Consider the following 22,356-nt stretch of genomic DNA (forward strand, 5'->3'; position numbering starts at 1 on the left):
GGTTATGTTTATTTATACTGTTTGCGCATTTACGTTGATTGAATCTATTCCTTGTTTTTTGTGGGTGGAACATATCATAACATCATAACATCAGTGCCGTGGGACCTCCTTCAACCTTTATATTGAGATTGCGGAGATGGCCCCAGGAGAGTGTCAGTCAGGTGCAAAAAAGTTCATAGCTATGAGTATTGTATTGATTTTTTTTTTGGGGGGGGGGTGTAATGCTTCTATTTTTCTGCATAATTTATTTGTGCTTGTCTGCCATGTGTTGCATTTTTAGTCAGATCCTTTTGCCTCATTTTGGTTTGTGTTTTGACAATTTTTTCTTCCTTTTACAGTTTTTCTCGATTGCTAAAACACTAAACCCTATTGTCTGAACCAAAATCTCAGTTGCCTGATCCCACTTATTGAATCAGTCACACTTTTGGCAAAACCATAAGCACTTTTCACCTGTTTAGACACATCTTGTCAACATATTGTCATTGTGTTGCATAATGGTGAGCACAGGTGGCAAAAGTCAAACACAATTAAAGCTCAGTTGTCACCGGTTGAACACAACAACTAAAAATTTATCACACTTGTGGCTAATGATGTGAGGGTACATATAAGCCAGAGCACTGGTTTGTGAGGCACTACAATGGATAGAAATCTAAGAAGAGGAGTTCGTGTGAGAGGAGGTTGAGCAGGTCAAGGTGGTCGAGGTGGTCAGCGAGGACAAAGAAAAGTAATATCTGATGAAATCTGAGCTACTGTGATTGACCATGTTCTTGTCCATGGTATGACAATGAAGGAGGCTGGACTAAGGGTACAACCAAACATCAGTAGATTCACTGTGTCCACCATAATCTGAAGATTTAGAGAAGAGAACAGGTAGTTACCTTTTTTGACATTATAGTATGTAAATGTTGACAACAATTACATATGTACAATGACTGTACTATATACTGTACCACAGTAAACATGTTTCAGTACATCACTGTGCCAGTGTACTGTAGTATTGTAATGGAGGGTTAGTCTGACTGTTTGCAGGCCTATTCCATGTATGTATTTTTGTAAGTGCATGTTCTCTTTTTGTAGAATTGAAAGACTGCCACATGGGGGTGGTAGGACATCTATGTTCTCCCCACACCAAGAGACCCTAATTGTCGACATGGTCCGTGAGAACAACACCACTAAACTGCGTGAAATTCAGCTGATAGGTAAATGGTCCAAGACTGTATTGTGAACATGCCTAAGGACTGCTCTTTCAAAAATTATTTTAACAGGAAAATGGGCACTGAAGGACCAAATGAAAGAACAGTCATAACTATGGGCTTAAGTCAAAACTAGGAAGGCAGAAATACCACACTTCAAAGCAAACTAACAGTTGCAAGCTGTCCAGTGCTGTGTTATCCTGGCTAATTAAACAAAGTGTATGGCTCTGCAGAGAACCCATATTCCCAGAAATGGGTGGAACTCCAGTTATTCTCCCTAACATTCTGCTTTGATTGATGGCCATGACTGGCTACGTTTAACACTGACTGGTCTAGGTTGGTGCAGATATCTGTAGGTATTGAAGCTATGACACTAAAAGTGAGCCTTAGCCATTATAATAATATAATATTTTTACTTTTGGAGATTGTGTGACTTACTTAGAGTTTTTTTAGCTTATGTTCTATTTTATTGTGTTTCACTTTGGAACTGGAAAACTCAATGCACACCACGGTGTGGACCGTAATGTCTAAGTTAAGAATATTGAATGTTCTATACTAATCCATTTTCAAAAAGACAGACTAAAAAACACTGTAGGTCTTTAAGTGTTCTAGAGGATTTGGATGTAATGGGCTGGGTTGGTTCCATTCTCCCTGTCTGCTTGAGGGAGCGTCTTCAACCCATAACTGTCGATAGTCATAACTGAGATGAGCTGGTCAAATGAGGACATATACATATATAACGGGGTAGGTGAATCAGCAGCTCAGTACTTTTATTAAAATCCATCAAAAAGAAAAGTTTTCAAATAAATAGTGCTGTGTTACAAATTAATCTTCTTAAATAAATAAATAAATTAATAATACATAAAAAAAAAACGTTGTGCAAGTGGATATCAACATCTCCTCTGTTTATCCTACATAGGATCTTGCATTAGAGGAGGCTCTCCTCCTGGCTTCCTGCCTCCTCTCCTCTGCACCAGCTTCTCCCTATTCTACCACGTTCAGTCTCTCTCATCTTTAATCCTTCGTCTACATTCTTTCCTTTCTTTTTTCTCTGACTGACCTCTTCTCTTATATTTGGCCTGCCTAATTGGGCACAGATGTGATGCACCGCTCCCTCTGAATGATTCACCTGACTAATGTTCGCATTTGCATATGCAGTCAGCCAGACACCCCAACCATCCCAGGAGTGAAGTGTGCTCACACATACTCATGCCCGATTGGACCCTGTACTTTATGGGGAGCAATTATTTATTTAAAATTCACAGAGCACGACGGACCACTTATCACATTGTACTGCAGTCTACTGTTGGTGGGCTATTTTACACTGCCAATATTGCAGATTCTGAAAAGCGATTATTCAGCCTGCAAGACTATTATACTGTATAGGGGAGTTAAGGTGCAGAGGACAAATCTAATTTCTCTGTGGGTTCTAGTATATTTTTACTATTTAGTATAATTCATAATTGGGTTTTGGAAGCCCCTTACACCTTTTCCTTAAAAGTACTCACATTGCCCCAAGAAGAATAATAGGGTGGAACTATATGGATGGCCATAAAATATCTTTTCCTTTATCATTTACTCTAGACAATAGGTTTCTATAGAACAGTTACTATGAAATGAAGTAAATGCTGTGTTGCAAATTTCCACAGACACTCACTTTTTTCTTAGATTTAATGCATGATGCAGTTAATTTTGCTTTTATTTTATTACATCTATTAAATTCACCCAGGTCTGCGTACTATTAGTGAGTAATACTTTCAAGCATCTGCATCTCTTGGGCACATGTTTTGGTTATACATTATCTTCACTTTTACTACAATTTCTACTTAAATATTGGACCTATGTTGGAACTACCTCATCTTTTAAAAGTCTACTTCTGATTTTACTGGAAGGAACAAGCAATAAATACAGTTCAATGAACACTCTAGTGTGAAACCTTTTGTTACAGTTCTAGCCTGCCACGCTATCCTTTCCTGCTGGAAGTTTTCTAAATCCCATCCTTTATATCATCATGAGAATGACTGTGAGACCTTTTAAACTGTAGAAAAAAATAAAACTTACTCAACAGTACAAAACCCGGGAATGCAACAGAGCATTGTTTAATCAATATGGTCCTTAACCAGCAATTTATTAATTTAATGGCTGTCTTTATTTTAAATGCTGTAGGTTTTTTTAGTGTTGCCAGTTTATTTTTCTTCAGTGAGTAAGAGTAGATGAAGAAATTGCATTTATATTCCTTATGAGGAGGAGCTTCACAAAGAATTGTTATGTGACTAAATATTTTTAAACAATTTGAGCAACTGTGCATAATAGGGCCACCTGTATTTCAACATTATTCAATATATTTTACTATCTTTTATAAATTATAAAGAGTCTAATTTATTAAAGATAGGTCTGACACATTGTTTGCATGATTTAAATGCTCTGCTATCTATATACAATATGTTACTTAACTGTTAAAGGCATTTTCATGTACATTATAAATCATTCTTTTTAGAATGTAATAAGAAATTATAGCACCTTCAAAGATGTAAGATATATCAATTCATTGAAAAGAACATTATTTCACCATGTTTCTATAAAGATAATCACCTCAACTTATTTCTTATCCTCTGATTCTGACTCATTTTTTTTCCTTTAAAGTACTGCCTCAGTTTTAACATTACAAATACAGTAGTGTAAAATTGTTTAGTTTTATATAACACTTAACATATTTGGTATTTTAGCATATTGCAAGTGTAGAAAACATTTTAGGAAAGGAATATTTTGTGTAAACAAATAAAAGTTGTAAAGGCTAAGACCATCATATTTGGATCTGGACACTATATTAATACGTTACTACACTATATTTCCAACCTATAACAGGTTATAATTGTATAAATATTTTTCACTGCATAGGTCTAGTGCCATGTCCAGGGCTGTTGCCAGGGTAAGTTCAAGCCCCCATGATATTAAATTGGATTAAGTAGGTTAGAAAATGTTTTATGTTAATTTCCAAAAGGCTATTGTTCATGCTTCTTATTTTTTAAATATTGAAAATGTTCTGCTATTTTGTCAATTTTTTTTTTTGTCTACTCTTCAAGACACCACCTTATCATATGAAAACTCAGATGTTATAAAAGTTCTGAACCTGGGGTCTTTTGTGATTTTTTTTTTTTTTTTTTTTATTTTATAAAGAAAATAAGGAAAAAGCACCATTGTGTCCCAGTGCTTTCTAGATGCAAATGTTATTGTAAATTCTCTAGTGTAGACTCGTCTGAAAATATTTAAAATCTAATTAAAAGATAATGTAATTTCTGATTGTATAGAATTATGCCACATCTACAAAGTTATTGAAGTGCCACTTTAAATCTTTGAAAAGCTTTTTAAATTGGTAACAAAGATGTGATCTGAGGCTAATGGTAAAAGGTATCCTATTTAAATTCTTGCTTTTCAAAATTGCTTATGAAAAAGACTAGAAAGATAAATAGTATTGCTCGTTAAGAATAAGAAAAATGGAGCCCTGGTTTTTAGAATAGAAAGCCTTAATTGTCACTGGAGAAAAAAATAATACAATGAAAATACGATCTGTAGGTCCATGCATTCAAAGATCTATAACAGCGACCAAAGGGCAACAATTGAAACAGGTGGTGACCAGGGTGTGAGAGATCCTTAATGATGTTGGTGAGTCTTGTGAGATAGCCTGTGATTTTTTTTTTTTGTGCTGTGTTTGACTCTCTGGATAGTCCTCTCGTCTGTTTCCATGCATCCAGTGTACCATGCTGTGATACAGTATGCCAGGATGAGCTCAACGATTAAACAGTTAAAAGCTGTTTTTTTTACTGAGCACTCTCTGAAAGTGCAGTCTCTGTTGCTCTTATCTGACCATTTTTGTTATGTTCTCAGACCAAGAAAGGTCCTCTGAGATGTGGGTTCCAAGGAATTTGAAGGTGTGCAACCTTTTCACATAGTCTCCGTTGATGTCGAGTGAAACCGGTTCTGTGATGTGCTTTCCAAAGTCCAGAATGAGTTCCTTGTTTTTGTGGTATTCAGTTTTATCTTATTCACTGGACACGATTCTGTCAGTCTCTGGACCTTGACTCTGTAGGCTGACTTATCTCCTTCTGATATGAGTCATATTACAGTAGTGTCATCTGCAAACTTAATTGATAGTATTTATGGGATAGGTGGGGTTGCAGTCATACAGTATGTGTACAGAGAGTAAAGTAATGGGCTCAACACACAGTGTCGTGGAGGATCCTGTGCTAAGCAGAAGGGAAGAGAGATGAGGACCAAGTTTAACCTTTTGTGGTTGGTTTGCCAGAAAGTCCTTAATCCAGGTACAGGTGGAGGAGGGGAGGCCTAAATCTGTCATCTTGCTTACCAAAATGTCAGGGATTATTGTATTAAATGTTGAACTGTAGTCTACAAAGAACAGCCTTACATAATTCCCTCTCTGATCTACATGGCTCACTGCAGCATGTAAAGTGGTAGCAATGGCATATTCTGTGGACCTGTTTTATCTGTAAGTAAACTGATGATACTCAAAAGTGGATGGGAGGCAGAATTTAATCTATACTAATAAAAGGCAAAGTCCTCACTCACTCACTCACTCACTCACTGACTCATCACTAATTCTCCAACTTCCCGTGTGGGTGGAAGGCTGAAATTTGGCAGGTTCATTCCTTACAGCTTCCTTACAAAAGTTGGGCAGGTTTTATATCGAAATTCTACGCGTAATGGTCATAACTGGAAGCAGATTTTCTCCATTTACTGTAATGGAGATGAGCTTCAACGCCGTGGGGGCGGAGTTTCGTGTGACATCATCACGCCTCACACGTAATCACGCAGTACATAGAAAACCAGGAAGACCTCAAAAAAGCGCTGAAGAAAACATGCATTATATAATTGAGAAGGCAGCGAAACAATAAGAAGCGAGCGAGTGACATATACAACCATATTCATGAGTTCTGCTACTTGAAACAAAGCACGATGTAAACCTACACTTTAAATTAAGTTCATAGACAGGCTGCCGCTGGCGTTTGTAATTTAGTGCCTGCCCATATAAGGCCGTCCGTCAGCGGCAATCCAATAGCAAACTGCCACTAAATATTCACGGGTGAAGGACTGTGCTTATGGAGAGGAAGATGAGATGGTCAGGGTGGTGTTTGACACAAACTCAGCGAAACTGCGAGAGAAAGTTTTAAGTGCCAGGACTAAGGTAACATTAAATACAGCCATGGACATAGCACGAGATGGCACCAGCACAGCTGGGAACCTTCGATGCATGTACACCGAGCGGCTCACGTGAACTGGCGCAGTGTACAGATAAAAGCAACAGTTCCAAAGAGCTGAACAAAACCAATTACACAATTGAAAAGGCAGCAAAAATATGAAGCGTCTGATACATATAAGCATATTCATAAATCCAACTACTGCGGAAACAAAGCACACGTTGGAAAAAGTCAATGTCCCGCTAAAGGAAGACAGTGTAAAAAAAACCCGTGCATGCAGTGTGTCAGGTCTCAGATAAAGAAGAAGACGAGCTGTTTATTGATGCAGTAAGAAACGAATCGATGAATGAAACCTGTCATCTTTACAGCGATTGACAAACACGGAATGTAACTTGAACACAACACATCCTACAAATACGAACCTGATTGAAAGAAATAATGATAATCAAATCCTTGATGACAGCAACACTCACAAAACAAATACTGTATATTGACAGTCATGTTACGTTATTTTTAAAATGTTCCCTTTTCTTTTCTAGCTTTTTAACACACTACTTCTCGCTGCGACGCGGGTATATATATATATGTATATATATATATCCCGATCTACATACTCGAATAATGGATACTTTATTCGCCATCAATGATTGTTTTGGTAAAGCCATACTCAGTGTATTCATTAGATGAGCGGTAAAAAGTAAGAGCGAGGGAGGATGACTTATTGAGGCATGCAGGCTGTAGTCTTGCGTCAACTCTATCTGAATTGCGATCACATTTGAAAAATATATCTTTTCAAGTTCTATTTAGTCCATATGTGTCAAACTCAAGGGCGGGGCCACATCCGCCCAGCGTAATTATATCCGCCCCGAGATCATTTTATATACTGTATTATTGTTATTAAAGCCCGGGTATATGAAGCGCTGGTAACACAATAAACTACAGATCCCATAATGCAGCGCTTCAGCTGCCTTGCCGAACACTTACGCGTTAATCAAGTCTACCTTATGATGCTGCAAGTTATTGCGAAGCTAGCTCACACGATGCTGAAGAGAAAAGTTGATTCTGAAAATAGAGCCTTTAAAAACCGATGGGAGGCTGAGTATATGTTTACTGAACCCGTGTGTCTCATTTGTGGAGCTAATGTGGCTGTAATTACAGAATTTAATCTAAGACGGCACTATGAGACAAAACATCAGGGTAACCTGAATGCAATGCAGAAGATACAGAAAGCAGCATAATTAAATAAGAATCTGACACTTCAGCGGACGTTTTAACCCGTGCACAATCACAAAGTGATTTCAAGTGAAGCTGCTTTTATGGGAGACACAAATGCACCAGTTCACCTTGCCCCACTTTCCCTGTTGCCAAGTAATGTTAAACCAAGTCGTCACTACGGTGTTCCCAAATACGCACTTTGCTGATAAACTGAACACACTGCGCACTGAGTTTGCACGGCGCTTTGGTGACTTTGAAGAACAAAAAAAGTCCGTCTACATGCGGCTCGAACCTTGTGCATGTTTGGTAGCACATATCTGTGTGAGAAGCTCTTCTCAGTGATAAAGACTAACAAAACAGCACACAGGAGTCGCCTCACTGATGAGCACCTGCAATCCATCCTGAGAATCTCCACAACACAGAACCTCACAGCAAACAGAAACGAACCTGTGGCCAAAATGATGCCAGGCGTCCAGCTCTAAAATGACATATGAGCAAAGACAACTGAATGATTTGATTTGTTATTGCTGAAAGGAACACATTTTATTTATATTTCCAGGTTTTGTTATGCAGCATGTTCATATTTGAATTTGTATAATTTTGACAGGATATATTTTTATGGAGAGCAAAATCTTTTGGGATATTTAAAATCTAAGTTTATTTTTTATATAAAATTACATAAGAGTAAAAAATTTGAATGTTTGTTCTTTTAACGTTTACTTTATTTCTAACTTGTATAATTTAGACAGGATATATTTTTATGGAGAGCAAAATATTATAAGTTGTTTAAGGTTTGAGTTGATTTATTCACGAATAATATTCCTGTCTGTTTTACCATTCCTACCAAAGATATTTCTGTCGACTAAATAAAAATTCCTTCTATTTAAAATTTAAATAGAACTTGAACAAATACGATAGTTCATAATATCCACGCAGACTTGCACGTAAGAGCGGGAGTCATCCGTTTTAACAAGCAGCGTATTGCACTGATACTGAAATAGCTGTGTGTGTATATATGTAGATATGTATGTATATGTATATATATGTTTACATATGTGTGTGTATATGTATGTGTATATATGTAGATATATATATGTATGTATATATATATATATATATATATATATATATATATATATATATATATATATATATATATATATATATGACAACAACACTCATCACTCACAACAGTTTCCTTTTCTTTTTCATTGCTTCTTTAACACACTACTTCTCCGTTGCGAAGCGCGGGTATTTTGCTAGTGTGCTATAAAACCAATCTCTTGAAGCATTTCATTACTACTGGTGTGAGAGTAACCAGTCTATAATCATTTAATCTCCTGGTACCTATATTTTTAAGGACAAGGATGATGAGGTGATGATTAATGATTTTAGGCAGGGTGACTGATGCCAAATAGGGATTAAAAATAATTTTTAAGACCCTGGCAAGCTGGTCAGCACATGCTTTGAGTATCTCTCCAGAAACTCCATCAGGTCCAGTGGCCTTCCTTGGGTTTACCATCCTGAGCACTTGTTCCACCTCATATTCTGTGGGTGCTGGTGTTGTCACTGTGGTCATGTTGGACCTCCTCACCTTAAACCTGGCAATGAAATGGTTCCTCTGCCAGCGAGGTATTTGAGCCAACAGACCTGTGGTTGCTGCCCTTGTAGTATGTAATGTGTTGAATTTCTAGCCACCCTCATTGTAGGTTGTCCTTTGTGAGGTAGTCTTGTATTTTCCTCTTATAGCCCTCTTTGATACCTCTCCTCGGGTATTGTATGCATTTTTAGGAACATCACACATGAAATTAGACCAAAGGCTATGAAATAAATCTTTCAAATGCAATAATTGACAAAAATATACCATGACTTCACAGTGCCAGTTACATTTACTTATTTGACTAACACCTTTATCCAACGTTACTTGCAATTTTTTTTTTGTTTGTTTGATATGATATAATTGGTTACATTTCTTTTGGTTTTCTAATTGGAACACAGGCAGGTCAGGTGCCGTGTTATGGTCACCCAGTGTCAGTCTGAACCCACAACTTCAGGGCTTGAAGTCCAAAGCCTTAACCACTACACCGAACTGCCTGCTAGTTAGTGGGAGGCACAGTACTCTGTAAACAGAAAAACATTTTCACTTTTTAAAGCACCGTGGACTTCGTTTCAGGCAATTGTGCACTGCAATTTAATCGGTGAAATGAGAATGTTATGTACATATGTGCAGCTTATAAGAGTCTCAAATTCTAATAGGGTTCCAAATGTTTTATCTCAGTAATGAAAATGTTAGGCAGCAATCGACCACAGAGATGAACATTTCACCATCTGTAAGCTGTAGACACATACAATCTGCATTCTTTTCTAAAAATAAAATGTAACTTTAATAAAGACATCTTGAAACACAAAATACCAGGCTATATTGCATCTTTATGAAAGAGGACATAAGACAAGTAGCTGCTGGTATGTCCCATGTCTCTGAAATACATATTAAGTACATTGAGAAATGTGTGTTTCAATCTAGCCTAGAGCAAAGCAGGAACAGTCAAAGTAATAAGAATTTTCAATTTTTGTAGCACACATTGTGTAACACACATTGCCATTGCTGTCATGTTATAGTTTCACAACTGAAGATAGGCACTAGGTACATTTAAAATGGATTTCACTCTGCTCTGCCAAGAGCTGCTTATTAGATGACTATGATTTATAGATTACAGAAACAAGATGTAGTACCAATTAAATCAAATTATTTTCATTAATTTAACAGGAAGAGAATGGCAAAAAATGAGTTTGAAGGACAAACTTCAAAACATCTACACAGAAAGGTAAGAAATGAAAATTGAATAAAATATAACACCAACAGAATGTCCTGCTAATTTTTTCAATATTTACCAAATAAAAGTAAATTTTCTTTGAATACTATACCTCTGCATAAACAAATGGGGCATCATATGGGAAGCAAACTTGCCCATGTTTTATAGCTTGAACAGAAGCTGGTCCACATCGGTACAGCCCTAAGAAATAACAGAAAAAAAACCCAGCAGTGTCTTTACCCAAATCATATTATATTTACACTTTAGTTACAGCATCATTAAATTATACATTTTATATGTGTTGGAACACTCACCAATTTGAGCCAAAACTAACTGATCTGGTAAAAATGCATAACTGATGGGGTATAACAATTGGGTTGAAAGATGGTTACCATTTCATTAGCAGACTTGCTCAAATTCATTTTTAGATTGGTATCCACTGATTAAAAAAACTTGAACGTTCTAATAAATTGCTTCTCCATAAACAGCCTCACACTACCCATAGTAAATTTGATGAAAGGTTAATGACATCTGCTAAGTTTATTTTCTTACCAATCAATATGAATACCGAAAATTATCATGATGTTTTATTGACTGTGGATTACGTGTATGGTCTCATGCCTTGTAAGGATATATGGTGAGCCCAGGCTAACAAAAATGCCTCTTGTCTCAGGTTGCATTATTTAACACAGCAGCCCGGCATATAAGAGTGTAACATTTCCCTACTGGTAGGAAAAAATGTGCTACTAAGAGTTAAAATTCCAACCAAAGTTGATCAAATCAGTATTAAAACGGGAGTGGTCCATTTAGATATTGTAGAATAAAGTGTTAATTGCATATACTGCTAGGCTTTTTAGTGCCACACAACGATTGTTAAGATAGCAGATTTATCAGGAGATCCAGACTTCCGGCTGCACCAAACCCTCACTTGCATTCCAAAGTAAGTAGCTGAACTTTACCTTTACCTAGTTGAACTGAAATCTTTGCAGAGGCCCCTTCAAACCAGAAGGCCTAAAATGGGAACCTAAGTACAAATAAAGTGAAATCTGTGATGGAGAAAATAATGCACCTATGAGCAGGCACTTGTTCTACTTTTAAAACTAGGGAGCTTTGCCCCCTGCTTGCTTCACTTGCCAACCTTCCTGGCCTGTGCTACGCACCAGCCTCTTCATGCCTCTGCTGCTCGCGTATCTGGATTTCACTTTCACCAAACAACAAATCTTTTAATTCTTGCGGATACGCCTCTTAACTGGGAAGAAACACTACTTTTCCCTAATGGCAACATGAATTAGATGATCTACAAGTCTCCAACTTAAAGTTTAAATCCGAACGATATATTCAATCTCTTTTCGCTGTTCCATTATTTCACCGAGTACTAATTTCCATTTGTTTGTGCTAATGCAATCTTTACTATAATTGTTTTGAGGCATTCGAATTTTAGTACTTTCTTTATCTCTAACTTGCTCTGCATGTGTATCTTTCCAAAGTTTTTGAATTCTTTACGACGTTCTACTTTGTCATCTACTATTTGTCTTTTATTTCTGTCCATGGGCGTGGTTAAAACTCTTGGCACTAAGTCTCGTCTCAAGGGATATGAAAGTATCTCTCTGAAAAGTCATGTCTCGTTCCAGGATTTTTTTATTATAACAGAGAGGCAAAGTCGCTGAAGCCATACAAAACAAGGGGAATAATGCCACTGATAGATCCTGTTGATTTTTTACCAGTTGGATTAACATGGCAATATACATGGACTTCTTGCATCTTATGCTGATGACTTTATTTGGAAGAGCTTAAAAGACTTTGCAGAAACTGTAATTCCACTTTTTAAAAACAGGACATGGACGTGAGGAATATAATAACTTTTCTTATGTTGGAATAGAAATGAACTCTTCTGGTGGATGTATACACTTACAGCAGGAACATTAGATTAAAAAAAAAAATGTCCTATTCCAAAAGACTCTTAAAGGGCAAAGGACTCTACAACATGAAGAGCCACGTATAAACACTGAAACTGATTGCCTGAAATCAAAAATAGGTCCAATTTTATGGGTTGCTCAGTAGATTAGGTCAGATGTGATGTCTGATGTATGCAGCTTTGCATCCAACATAAAGTATGCTACAGTACAAAGCCTCCACAAGACAAACTAAGCAGTGAGGAAACTGAAATCAGAACATTGACTTGATGACTTTTTGAAACTGGCCATGTTTAGACCTGTTTTGATGTGAGGGAGGTAAATTCTCACCAATCATCTGGCAATATAAAAAGATAGATTGTTCACAGCACTCATGCAAGAAAGACACTTTTCTTGACACAAGATATCAGCAATGTAATCTTTCTTGCAACTCTCAGACTTATGCAAAGGTGATGCAGACAAATACATTCTGCCCATTGCAAGTGTCACTGACAACAAATCAATTGTCAATGCCATCATGTCTACCATCCATCCATCCATTATCCAACCCGCTATATCCTAACTACAGGGTCACGGGGGTCTGCTGGAGCCAATCCCAGCCAACACTAGGGAAAAAACCAAAGTAGAAAAAAGAATGAGAATAGACATCAGTAGTACAAAGAAATTCTAACAATCTAGAAAGACAGATCACATTCTTTGGTCAGCTATGAAAAAAAGCAGCTGTCTGACTGCCTAACCAAAAATGGTGCATCTACCTTAATGTTACTGAAAATTTGAAGTGACCATATATGGAAAATGTAATGGATGCCTTTGCACTTTTTCTTTGGGCCAAAAACATTGCAAAAGATTGTGTGCTTTAAAAAGTGTGTCATACAGCCAGCTCTGTTTTGATTTGAGAGCTAACACACAAAGTGTAACTGAAATAGAATTGTCACCTACTATGAACATTTCTGACAGAAGATACTGAGTTGGCATTATACTTTGAATTTAAATATCTTATATCTTATAATAATAGAAAGTCCTCCAAACATTCCTGAATACACTTTTTGAGTAGCTGAGCCCCTACCAGTTCTCCTATAATTCACAGCATGCCCTTAACACATACTAAAAAAAGCTGATACATTTTATTTAAAAGGTCTACCTCAAGCCAGTCTTCTTTTTTCGTTAAACCGGGATCCCACGGTTTCATTTAATCCAATTTAAACTATAGTTTCTGACATTATAATTTGCTTTCAGCCCAATTTAAAACACTTAAACAATTTTCTTTAGGCTAAAAATAATATTCTCTGTAATGATCATATTGGATCATAACTATGACTTTAATGTGACTTTTGACATTGTTAGCTGGAAATGTCTTCATGTTGATTTAAGTTGAATTAACTGGATCCTGCTGTTCCAAGGTGTGTTCTTACCTCACTTGCCACATGCAGTCATTTCATTTTGACAGAAAATGGCAGTTCTTCTCTCCTGCCGTGCATAATATCCCACTTCTCTCAGGGTCACCTTATTCAACAATATCCTTTTATGTCCCTAGTGTATGTTAATAACAATCAAATCTCAATAATATGATTAGTTATTGGCACATTTTGTAGTTATGATATGAATACTAGCAAATAAAAGTGTATTTAACAAAATTCATTGGCAGAGTGTTGATTTTTTTGTATTTATGACCAAGCTATTGGTGTAGTGGTAGTAGTATACTGTAAGTATCAGCAGTTATAGCCCCATTGATGTTATTAGCATTTATAAATTTTTAAGCTCCTAACATTTTTGTGCTAGTTTTAATATGTTAAATATATATATACATATATATATATATATATATATATATATATATATATATTATATTTATAGTGGCACAGTGGGTATCGCTGCTGCCTCGCAGTTAGGAGACCTGGGTTCTCTTCCCGGGTCCTCCCTGCAAGGAGTTTGCATGTTCTCTAAATTGTCCCTGGTGTGTGCTTGGTGTGTGTGCGTGTCCTGTGGTGGGCTGGCACCCTGCCCAGGGTTTTTCCTGCCTTGCGCTCTGTGTTGGCTGGGATCGGCTCCAGCAGACCCTCATGATCCTGCAGTTAGGATATAGCAGGTTGGATAATGGATGGATGGCTACCCCTTTGCCCAAAGTTGGGCTGGAGAGGGAGGGTTGGGTTCCTTCATATTGAATGTTAACTTGTTGTTGTATCCTGTTATTTTGATCATGAAAAAAGCCCCTTCAGCCTATAGCATACTACTTTAACTGAGCTTTGCCTCACCTTACTCCATTGCAAGTTACTCAGAGTAATGCACTTACACAATAAGTAATAGCACTTTGAAATGTAACATTTCATGTTTCACAGAAATAAAATAAAAAAAACTTTTTACCATCACTTGTTTCCTGTGGAGTTGCATCCACAACTTGCCACCCTCCAAATCCTGCAGGAAGATCTGGTCTAGTCATCCAACACTCATTCCAACAATGGTAATTCCTATTAATAAAAAATGTAAATAAGTCAGAGTAATTTGATGCAAGAAATTGACAGAAGGGTTTTCCAAGGAAGAGGCAACAAATAGCAAATTTAATAATGCATTATCCATAAGGGGTGAATCAATACAGACTAGCTAGGCATGAGGCATTGCTATGCATTGCTTACTAATTATCTTGATAAACCCCTAATGGATAATTGATCGGATTCAACTTGCTGGCAAAATATTTAAAGAGCCAGAGAGAAATTTAATGACATTTTTCCAAATGATTATGCATCTTCAATGCTTCTGCTAAAATATACACAGGGTTTTTTGCAGCACCAGCGACAGCTAAAATTGCTTATATGTGCTTCAGGTTTGTTACAAAATTGATTTCAGTAAGGTGGTGCTAAATTTAACTACTGGTGACCAGAATACTGTTTAATATATGCTGTTTTTCTAAAACCATCCCATGTTCTTGTTTTACAGTTTAGAGCTATGTATGTATACCTGAAACATCAATGGGATAAGTGACTTACTCAAAGAAACACAATAAATAAGAAGTGTGCATTGAAGCAGAAGCTTTTTAGTTAAAGTCCTGCATCCCGCCCACTAGATGAGTGGTTCTCATCAGGGGGATGCACCACACTAGAGGACCTCAGTAAACTTCCAGGGAGGCTGCAAGGTGACTGAAAACAATAATAAAATAGCAGCAAAATACTCAAATCACTAAAAATCAAGCTATAGCAGCAGTGTCAGCTCTATCAAATCTGGATCGCTTCATCAACATCTAAAATATTGTATCTACTCGGCTATACTGTCACACCTTAATGAACAGATTTTTCTTGATTAACCTAAACATTCTTTGACTTCCATGTCTTCCTTTCCTTTACCCAAAAAGAAGTCATTACAACATGTTATATAAAGCTCATAACTGACGACTGTCAGTTTCAATGCTAGCTTCATATATAAATTGTATCCATAAAATTTAAGAAGGATCACATGTCCACCTAGTATTAAAATACACCTCATGTCCATTCACAATTATTTGCTCTGTACAGTAGTTAGAATAGGTAGAGAACCAAAAAAGAAAAAGTGAAAAGATGATGACATGCCATACTGCCATAAAGAAATTTTGTGTTACAGAATGGTGCCAAAAGAGGAGCTGCAGCTCAACATGTTCGACTTTTGCCACTCCTCTCACTTTTAAAAGCTTTCATGGCTGGCTATCTTTCCGCCATCTTGCCACAGCCCTACATGATTCTTTTATCTTTTCCCGCTGACTTTATTGATGTACATTGAGAGATGTTGCGTTTGCATTTCCACTTGTGTTAAATGTGCTATTGCTGATAGAACTGAAATGAAAGGATAATTAAGTAGTTACTGTGATAAAGTGATGGAAAAAAATGTTTGCAGCAACTAATTCTGCAATCTAAAAATAACTGATTTTTTTCAGAAAAAAAATGTAATCCGTTTATGGATAAATTAACAAATATTCCTTAAGCTATATGAGTACTGAAAATATCTGCAGCGTCAAATTTTATATTTTGATAACTGCAGGTTATTAATTATCCCTAAAAATAACAAATTGTTTTGTGATATGAATAAGAAATTCAAGCACTATTGAAACTAAAAACTGTTTTATTTATTAAAAATGCACAGCTTGTTTTTGAAATGGCTTAATTTTCTATTAATATTTAAGAACACAGGAAGTGTAATAATCTTCCTATGGCTGCTTCCGTTAGGGGTTGCCACAGCGGATCATCTTCTTCCATACCTTTCTGTCCTCTGCATCTTGTTCTGTTACACCCATCACCTGCATGTCCTCTCTCACCACATCCATAAACCTTCGCTTAGGCCTTCCTCTTTTCCTCTTCCCTGGCAGCTCTATCCTTAGCATCCTTCTCCCAATATACCCAGCATCTCTCCTTTGGACATGTCCAAACCAGCGCAATCTCGCCTCACTAACTTTGTCTCCCAACCGTCCAACCTGAGCTGACCCTCTAATGTACTCATTTCTAATCTTGTCCATCCTTGTCACACCCAATGCAAATCTTAGCATCTTTAACTCTGCTACCTCCAGCTCTGTCTCCTGCTTTCTGGTCAGTGCCACCATCTCCAAACCATATAACATAGCTGGTCCAACTACCATCCTGTAGACCTTCCCTTTCACTCTTGCTGATATCTGTTTGTCACAAATCACTCCTGAAACTCTTCTCCACCCATTCCACCCTGCCTACACTCTTTTTCACCTCTCTTTCACAATCCCCATTACTCTGTACTGTTGATCCCCAGCATTTAAACTCGTCCACCTTCACCAACTGTACTCCTTACATCCTCACCAATCCACTGACCTCCCTCTCATTTACACACATGTATTCTGTCTTGTTCCTACTGACCTTCATTCCTCTCCTCCCTAGAGCAAATCTCCACCTCTCCAGGGTCTCCTCAACCTGCTCTCTATCGCTGCAGATCACAATGTCATCAGCAAACATCATAGTCCAAGAGACTCCTGTCCTGCCTCCTCCATCACCATTGCAAATAAGAAAGAGCTCAGAGCCGATCCCTGATGTAATCCTATCTCCACCTTGAATCTGTGCATCCGTCACTTCTACCGCAGACCTCACCACGGTCACACTTCCCTCGTACATATCCTGTACAACTCTTACATACTTCTCTGCCACTCCTGACTTCCTCATACAATACCACAACTCCTCTCGAGGCACCCTGTCATATGCTTTCTCCAGGTCCACAAAGATGCAAAGCAACTCCTTCTGGCCTTCTCTATACTTCTTCATCAATATCCTCAGGGCAAACATTGCATCTGTGGTGCTCTTTCTTGGTATGAAACCATACTGCTACTCACTGATCATCACCTCCCTTCTTAACCTAGCTCCCACTACTCTTTACAATAACTTCATGCTGTGGCTCATCAAATTTATCCCCCTGTAGTTACTCCTGCACATCCCCTTTATTTTTAAATATTGGCACCAGTACACTTCTTCTCCACTCCTCAGGCATCCTCTCACTTTCCAAGATTCTATTAAACAATCTGGTTAAAAACTCCACAGCCATCTCTCCTAATCACCTCCATGCTTCCACAGTTATGTCATCTGGATCAACGGCTTTTCCATTCTTCATCCTCTTCATAGCTGTCCTTACTTCCTCTTTGCTAATCCTAACCCAGCCACAGGGGATGCACATACCAGTGTGTTTCTTTGTGCCAGTCCCAAGCCCAGATAAATGGGGAGGGTTACATCAAGAAAGGCATCTGGTGTAAAATTTTGCCAAATTAATATGCGGAAAACAATACAGAGATTTATTTTTAGAAATATTGTATATATGAGACTCTTTTTTACTCAGTTTATTGTATATGCTGAAAAATTACTGAACACATTTTGCTTGTGGTTGATAATTTAGGAAGAGATATGAATCAAATCATAACAAAAAATGTGTGGACCTGAATTTCAAAAGGACAAAACCATAAATCTTAACAATTACTTCCTTAATTTTACATTTTTTTGAACACTTCCACAATCTTTCAGGAGTACTTCTGCCTCTTGACTTCTGACTCATTCTATGGCAAATCATAATTATAATTTATTTTACTTCAATATGACACTTACATACTTGAATATCATCTTTGAATAACAGAACACATACTGCTAATATGCTTTGGACTAGAGGCAAATATTGCAGTTTCCACTAAAATATTGTGCTGGTCCATAGGATTCGGTAAGCTTTTTCTATTTTAGGATTGTAAGCACATCCTTCTGTTAATGTTTTTTTTTTCATTAATACCTTTACTAAGCACAACTGGGGCAAGAGTAAAAAATGCTGTTTCCACTGCTAGGTAGCTTACGATAATATTTAAAAAATATGTATGAACGCATTTAGACAGAGATAACAGTAAGCAAGAACAATAATGATACATGAGAAAGAATGTGACTCTTCTAACTTAACATGTTTTTTGGTTGTCTTTAAGCTAAACACAAAGTATGCCAGCATTTCTGGGCATGGGTTTATTTTACATTCTTTGCCACACTCAAAATAGAACTAGCAAACTAGCAAATATCTAATTTTAGAAATGTAGATTTTTGCATGTGGAATTAAACAGCCTGTTGAAAGACCATTGTCAAAACATTTCAATGACCAGGAATAGCAAAGGAAGATTCATCTATTAATAGATACTTGCAAATACATATATTTATATTCTCACTGGAAGCTACTGTACCCTCGGGGAAAAATCAAAAAAGGTTTAGTAAAAGGGAGACTGATTTGTCTGACTGGTGTAAAAATGCATCAATTGTAAACAGAAAACCTATTTTTAATGGATTCAATCAGCATTTAATAAGATATTATGTTCTGTCTAATAATAATAATAATAATAATAATGATATTTAAGTTTTGCACTTATGAAATGCAACACTATCATACAAAATTTAATTTCTGCTTATTTTTTTTACATTATATTTTATATTATGTTTTTATACTATACATGCTTGCTTTTTGTTTTCATTATTATGCTGTGTCAGTCTGTGAGAAAGTATTTTGTGGGTGCTACCCAGGAAAATGCTTAGAAAGTTTCTGTTCATATTTTAAAGTCATATAAAAAGTGTTACTACACCTTGGCACTTTGCAGCACCATGACCATTGACCAGCTCAACCCTGAGACTTTTGTATTGCAGGCCTCAGTAACCAATCACCCTCCACACTTCTGCACACTCCTACAGCAGGTAGAGAATATAATGGCTTGTGCACGGAGAACACCTCAGTTAACAGCTGCAGTCATCACTGACAAATTTATAAAGGTTTTCTACAAGCAGAGCCTGAAATGAATTGTACACTGAATGATTCTTTAATACAAGCTAAGTATGAAATTATGAACTGTGTTGTGATTAGATTTTTGTGTTATTATATTGCAATTATGTTGGCTTTGCAATGTTACTTTAAGCAAAGTATATTACCCAATATTGAACCTGATCCATTTTTGGAGCTAATGCTCTCAACTGTGCACAATTGGTTATTGTTATATTTTTACCAATAACTACACTTAATAAAACAAAGCCTTTGTAAGTTATGAAACACACTGTGCATACCTTTAAAAGCAAGATTACAGGCTCAGTTCATCAAACTGTAGGGGTTAACAGTGTTTTCAAGTCACTGCTACACTGTAAAGAGCACTCCTATTTACATTTAATTCACGTTGTACTTCTGAGTAAATCTGAATTTGTGTAAATTTGAGAAGAACATTCCATTTCATACTGTGTTTTACTACTATAATATAAATATTCCATTTCTTTTTTTATATATCTGCTAACTATTAAAAGGTGCATAAGTTTTGTCTTCTCAAAAACATCTACTTAAATAAGTGCTGGATATTTGACTGTGACCTTGGCTAATGCCAAATTAAAAGTGGGTTACAATTCCTTTTTTGGATTCAAGTCACATGGCAACCATCACACTTTGTGTAAAGCAGGAAGGAGATGCTGCTGCTTGAAAAAATAGGTACTTTTGATTTGCCTTGATAAGAAAATAAACAAAAAGAAAATAAGAACCCAAAGAATATGAACAACTTGCATGTTTGGCGCCCTTCTAGTTTCACTGGTACTTGCCACATACATATATATGTAGAATAGTCACATCATATGAGCTCTTAACTAGGTTTTCCATTCATTTTATATTTGCTTGGATCTTTGTGTTTTTACTGGGATGTCAGTAAAATTACCCACATTGCATGCATTCTCTTTCATTTTCTCTTTACCTATGCAGTCTGCCAACCCTTAACTACATACAGTTGTGCTTGAAAGTTTGTGAACCCTTTAGAATTTTCTATATTTCTGCATAAATATGACCTAAAACATCATCAGATTTTCACTTAAGTCCTAAAAGTAGATAAAGAGAAACCAGTTAAACAAATGAGACAAAAATATTATACTTGGTCATTTATTTATTGAGGAAAATGATTGAATATTACATATTTGAGAGTGGCAAAAGTATGTGAACCTTTGCTTTCAGTATCTGGTGTGAACCCCCACCCTTTTGCAACAATAACTGCAACTAAACATTTCCATTAACTTTTGATCAATCCTACACACCGGCTTGGAGGAATTTTAGCCCATTCCTCCATATAGAACAGCTCTGGGATGTTAGTGGGTTTCCTCACATTAACTGCTCCCTTCAAGTCCTTCCACAACATTTCGATTGGATTAAGTTCAGGACTTTGACTTGGCCATTCCAAAACATTAACTTTATTCTTCTTTAACCATTCTTTGGTAGAACGACTTGTGTGCTTTGGGTCATTGTCTTGCTGCATGACCCACCTTCTCTTGAGATTCAGTTCATGGACAGATGTCCTGACTTTTCCTTTAGAATTTTCTGATATAATTCAGAATTCATTATACCATCAATGAAGGCAAGCCATCCTGGCCCAGATGCAGCAAAACAGGCCCAAACCATGATATTACCACCACCATGTTTCACAGATGGGATAAGGTTCTTATGCTGGAATGCAGTGTTTTCCTTTCCCCAAACATAACGCTTTTTATTTAAACTGAAAAGTTCTATTTTGGTCTCATCCGTCCACAAAAGATTCTTCCAATACCTTCTGGTTTGGCCACGTGATCTTTAGCAAACTGCAGATGAGCAGCAATGTTTTTTTTGGAGAGCAGTGGCTTTCACCTTGCAGCCCTGCCATGCACACCATTGTTGTTCAGTGTTCTCCTGATGGTGGACTCATGAAAATGAACATTAGCCAATGTGAGAGGGGCCTTCAGTTGCTTAGATGTTATCCTGGGGTCCTTTGTGACCTCGCCAACTATTACACGCCTTGCTCTTGGAGTGATCTTTGTTGGTCGACCACTCCTGGGGAGGGTTACAATGGTCTTGAATTTCCTCCATTTCTTCACAATCTGTCTGACTGTGGATTGGTGGAGTCCAAACTCTTTAGAGATGGTTTTGTAACCTTTTCCAGCCTGATGAGCATCAACAACTCTTTTTCTGAGGCCCTCAGAAATCTCCTTTGTATGTGCCATGATACACTTCCACAAACGTGTTGTGAAGAGCAGACTTCAATAGATCCCATTTCTTTAAATAACACAGGGTGCCCACTCATACCTGATTGTCATCCCATTGATTGAAAACACTTGACTCTAATTTCACCTTCAAACTAACTGCTAATCCTAGAGGTTCACATACTTTTGCCACTCACAAATATGTAATATTCGATCATTTTCCTCAATAAATAAATGACCAAGTATAATATTTTTGTCTCATTTGTTTAACTGGTTTCTCTTTATCTACTTTTAGGACTTAAGTGAAAATCTGATGATGTTTTAGGTCATATTTACGCAGAAATATAGAAAATTCTAAAGGGTACACAAACTTTCAAGCACCACTGTAGAAGCCACTGTGACTTATGTCCCTGTGAAGTTTGCCAACTCCCTTTCTAGGTGGCTCAGTGTTTTCATTGTTTTATTTCATGAACCTGGAAAATCTCACCTTACATCATATTCCTTCAAGCAGAGTTCTTTTATCAAAGTGTCAGATCATTTTCTTTTGACTTATG

The 22,356-nt window shown here is 36.9% G+C and overlaps 1 protein-coding gene across 2 annotated transcripts in view; it reads right to left on the bottom strand.

Moving 5' to 3' along the window:
- LOC120529507 (coagulation factor XIII A chain-like) overlaps positions 1–22,356 on the bottom strand; it is a 255,609-nt gene that overhangs the window by 77,925 nt on the left and 155,328 nt on the right. For both annotated transcript variants that reach the window (XM_039753362.1, XM_039753363.1), the window contains 2 exons: positions 14,709–14,812; positions 10,547–10,635 (listed from right to left, as the gene is read on the bottom strand). In XM_039753362.1, the coding sequence (XP_039609296.1) occupies positions 10,547–10,635; positions 14,709–14,812 (193 nt within the window). The remainder of the gene's footprint in view (positions 1–10,546; positions 10,636–14,708; positions 14,813–22,356) is intronic.

The sequence above is a fragment of the Polypterus senegalus genome, chromosome 5 (genome assembly GCF_016835505.1).
Source record: "Polypterus senegalus isolate Bchr_013 chromosome 5, ASM1683550v1, whole genome shotgun sequence".
Taxonomy (NCBI): Eukaryota; Metazoa; Chordata; class Cladistia; order Polypteriformes; family Polypteridae; genus Polypterus; species Polypterus senegalus.